The sequence below is a fragment of the Ipomoea triloba genome, chromosome 7 (assembly GCF_003576645.1).
Source record: "Ipomoea triloba cultivar NCNSP0323 chromosome 7, ASM357664v1".
In the NCBI taxonomy this organism is placed as follows: Eukaryota; Viridiplantae; Streptophyta; class Magnoliopsida; order Solanales; family Convolvulaceae; genus Ipomoea; species Ipomoea triloba.
This window is the reverse complement of record NC_044922.1, coordinates 7,308,371-7,312,630: the sequence shown is the minus strand read 5'-3', so window position 1 is coordinate 7,312,630 and position 4,260 is coordinate 7,308,371. Positions and strand designations below refer to the sequence as shown.

Genomic DNA, 4,260 nt, shown 5'->3' with positions numbered 1-4,260 from the left:
ACCCTAATCGAAATTCGTGCAATGCAATTCCATGAGTGCTCACACGCGTGTGAGTGTGCGTGGGAGGCTACTGGATTATTTCCACGCATGTTCACACGCGTGTGGCCATCATGCTGGGTCCTCCGGGGCTCCGTTCTTGCCTGGTTCGCTCTTTAAGCTAAACTTTTGCTCCTATTTGCTTTCGGGGCTCCTGTTTCACCTCCTTTAGGCTAAAAGTAGCTTCTGTGTGTCGGTTAGTGATTTTCAAGCATTTATGAGCATAATTCACCATGTAAGGATGCTATAAACGTGATAAAACACCCTAATATGAGCTTGATTTAAGGGTATCTCGGAGGCTTATCATTAGCATACTAAGAATTAAAATATTGTAATGTTGAAACCACAACTAAAAAATAAAAAACTAATAAAATAAAATTGAAGGAACACGAACCATAACTAAAAAATAAAAATAAATAAATAAATAAAAATAAAGCACACGAAACTGCCTTCCATCTTCCTTTTGGCAATTCAAACCTATTTTATTTTACTAGAACAAGATCATATCGGCAATAAAGTTCAAAAAGTTGAGTTTTAATATCTTGAATTGAGAAAAGATTTTGTATTGTATCAACTCTAAAAGAACAAAGAGTTGGGTAAATATATATCAAGAAATCACTTAGAACCACATAGAATATAAAATCACAACTCTAAATAAATAAAATTTAAGAACAAAAACATATATTGCAGACTAAGAATCATGTAGAATATGTGGAAAAAACAAAAGCATGTAAAGAGTTTTTAAAAAATACCTTGATAATGATGGAAGAGATGAAACTTTGCAGACAAATTTTTTGTTTCTGTGAGTGATTTTTGCTATGAAAGTCTCTGTAAAATTCTAAATTTTATATATATAAAGAAATACATTTCCTACAAAAACATAAGAGAAGAGGCGCCAATCTTCCCTGAAAACAAAATAAAAGAGGCGCCATTATTATTTTACCATTTAGTTTCCTAATTTACTAAATAATTACTAAAGAAATAATACATAATAATTAGAATTGGAACTTTATTGAACATAGTTTCCTAATTACCATTGAGAAAAATAGATAACATAATTGGAACTTTATTGAACATTCAGGGAAAAACAAATGATACTATACACACTCGTTTGGATTTAGAATTAATGAGTATACGTCCTGAGCTTCATGCAACTCCCACAGGTAATGGCAAGTATGTGTTTCACCCCGCATGTTATACACTATCTAAAGAAGAAAAACGAAAGTTTTGTCAATTCTTAAATGATCTACAAGTTCCAGATGGCTATTCATCCAATATATCTCGATGTGTGAAGATCACTGAATGTAAGATTTTTGGATTGAAATGTCATGATTGCCATGTGTTTTTACATAGATATCTTCCTTTGGCTATACGTGGTTTGCTAGGTAAAGAGGTGTGTGAAGATTTAATTGAGTTGTGTACATATTTTAGAGAGTTATGTGCTAAAGTTTTGCATATTGATGATTTGGAGAGACTTGAAAAATCAATTTCTTTTACACTTTGTAAGTTAGAAAAGATGTTTCCTCCCTCATTTTTTGACATGAGAAACCGGGATGATTTCTTGCGGTATTAGGATTATAGGCTCCTTGAGGTTGAAAAGATTGTTGTGGCCTATTGTATTCCACCAAATCAATGTGTTCCATGGTAGATTGAGAGCTCGTGTCATCATTAAAGCATTCACCCAAATTGTGCCCTCCACCGCAAAGATCACAAATCAACACTTGTCTTGAGGGAGTAGAAGGAGTAGAAACATAGCTCACATTTTGATTTTGAAGAGTGATTTGAGCTAGCTTTTGCACCATTGTTGCAACATTATCCACTTTAGCCGATAAAGCGGATATTTGCTCCACTTCATGAATACCTCCTCCCAACCCTTGTGAAGATCTATCGGAGTACCAAGTAGAACCATTCATTGCAATTTTTTCTAACAATTCCTCGGCTTGAGTAGGCTCTAAAACCGTGAATGAACCTCCCGAAGATGCTTCTACCAAAGTTCTTGAGGTGTCAAACAATCCCTCATAGAAAGCCATCATTAGAAGATCCCAACTTTGTATACCATGGTGTGGACATTGTCTTCTTAAATCTTTAAACCTTTCCCAAGACTCAGCTAAGGACTCATTCGACAATTGCTTGAAGTTTTGGATTGCTCTTCTCATTCTTTGAGTCTTAGAGATTCGATAGAACTTCTTCAAGAATTCCCTATGAAGTTGGTCCCAACTATCAAAATAATTAGCCGGAAAGGAAATGAGCCACCCGTGAGCTTTGTCCCTCACTGAAAATGGAAAGAGTCGGAGTTTGATTGCTTCAGTAGGAACTCCGTTCATCTTAAAAGTGCTACAAATCCGGAGGAATTTTGTAATATGAGCATTTGGATCTTCCATAGGTGATCCTCCGAATTGATCCGATGCAACCATTTGTATTATTGCCGGTTTGATCTCGAAATTGTTGGCCTCTACACCCGGAATGTTGATACTATCACGTTCTTCCAATTCGGGTGCAATATAATCGGACATAGCTCTCCTAACCGGTGGGGGTTGATTAACTCCATTCCCATCACCGTTTCCATTTCCATTTCCATCAAGGTTCAAATTGATATTTCCTTGAACTTGTGCCATCTTTTGTTGCTTTCTAAGGTACTTTGCTCTCTTTTCAATTTCAAGGTCCAAAGGTAATAATCCTTCTTTCCCCAATGACCGTTTTTGCATGCAACAAAAAGTACCTAAAACACAAGATCACAACTAAACAAAGCAAATTTGTGACGGGTAAGTAAAAATAAAGAAATATAATGGATTAGACTCCTAGAATAAAACTTTCACTAATGTCAATACTTAAACGTCACTTCCCCGGCAACGGCGCCAATTTGGTTGCGGCATATTTTATAACAAACAAATACCCGGAGTATTCCGGGGTATCGATCCACAAGGAAGCGGAGCGTATCGAACACTAGTTACTAATGTATTCTTATGAAGCTAATCCCAACGAAATTTGTGTTTGAACGATTGCGAATATCATAATAAATGAGAATAATGAAAGCTAGTTGATGAAAACAATATAGAGAGAGTGGGATTTCCGGGTTTAAGTGTTTAGTCTCCTAATGCCATACTAAGGTGAGATATGTGATTTGGGTTCTAACAAATGTGGATGATTGCATTCATAAAGGGGAAGGAATTACTCCCATAATTCAAACCCACAATAAAGAACTAATCAAGAACAAGCAATCTTAAACGAAATCCCTTAACAAATTTGCCCTCTCCCAAGGTGCAAAAGTCAAGTGCAAACGTGAGTGCTCTAATATATGCCCTAACTTCCATTAAGACACCATTATAGCAAGATACAAGTAATTTAGGCCTTTAATCACAAGCATCACAATAGAAATCACAATTGCATCATAAGTTATAAAACCCAAATATAAACATGAAGAACTAGGCAAATAGGATTCATAAACACCTATCACCCAAAAATCCCAAAATTACTTTAGCCAATCATGGCTAGGATAGAAATTTAAAGCTCAAGTAATGAAGAGTTTACAAAGACTAGAAAGTAAAGGAAAGGAAAGGAAATTCTCCCGAATATAGCTTTCCAAGCTTTCCTTCTTCCTCCCAAAGCCTTGATAGCTCCTTGAGATGACAATCTTCTTCTCCAAAGTGGTGGATCCCTCCTTCACTCCATTGAAGAGACAACACCTTTCACTCACTCTTTTTTGCCTCCTAAAAACGCAGCTTCGCCCTAGGGTTTTGGGAAAATGAGCCTTATATAGTGGGAGCAAAAATAGGGGCAAAATAAGCATTTCCGCGACATAGAATTCTGGGCTGTCACGGGATTCTCGACGCGTCGAGCCTCGGATTTTCTGAAAATATTGCTACGGCATGGACTCGACGCGTCGAGTCTGGGGCTCGACGCGTCGAGCCTGTGTCTTCGCTCAAGTCCTCACGCATTGAAATGTTTCGTCGCGACGGGCGGGATTCCGGACGCGTCCAGCTCTAAAATTAGCATTCTTCACTCGTTTGGACTCCAATCATGCCTTCAAACGTTCCTTTGCTTCGCGTTTGATCTAAAATGGTTTCAAAACACTAACAAACGCCATAAAACACTCAAATCAAGAATGAAACCATATCTAATAGAGAAAGCAAGGAATATGCATTGAAAATAGCAATTTAATCCATTTAAGCTCACAAGTTGATTCAAATGCATTAGAAAAATATGCAAAATTGAGATTATATCAAC

General features: G+C 36.9%; 1 protein-coding gene across 1 annotated transcript; it reads right to left on the bottom strand.

Moving 5' to 3' along the window:
* Positions 1-1,529: 1,529 nt before the first annotated feature.
* LOC116024050 lies at positions 1,530-2,651 on the bottom strand. The gene has a single exon (XM_031264953.1). The coding sequence runs from the start codon at positions 2,649-2,651 to the stop codon at positions 1,530-1,532; it is 1,122 nt and encodes a 373-aa protein (XP_031120813.1).
* Between the last annotated feature and the right edge of the window lie 1,609 nt (positions 2,652-4,260).

Bases quoted from the DNA above. Each gene is read 5' to 3' on its own strand.
- LOC116024050 (XM_031264953.1), bottom strand. From the start codon at position 2,651: ATGGCACAAGTTCAAGGAAATATCAATTTGAACCTTGATGGAAATGGA.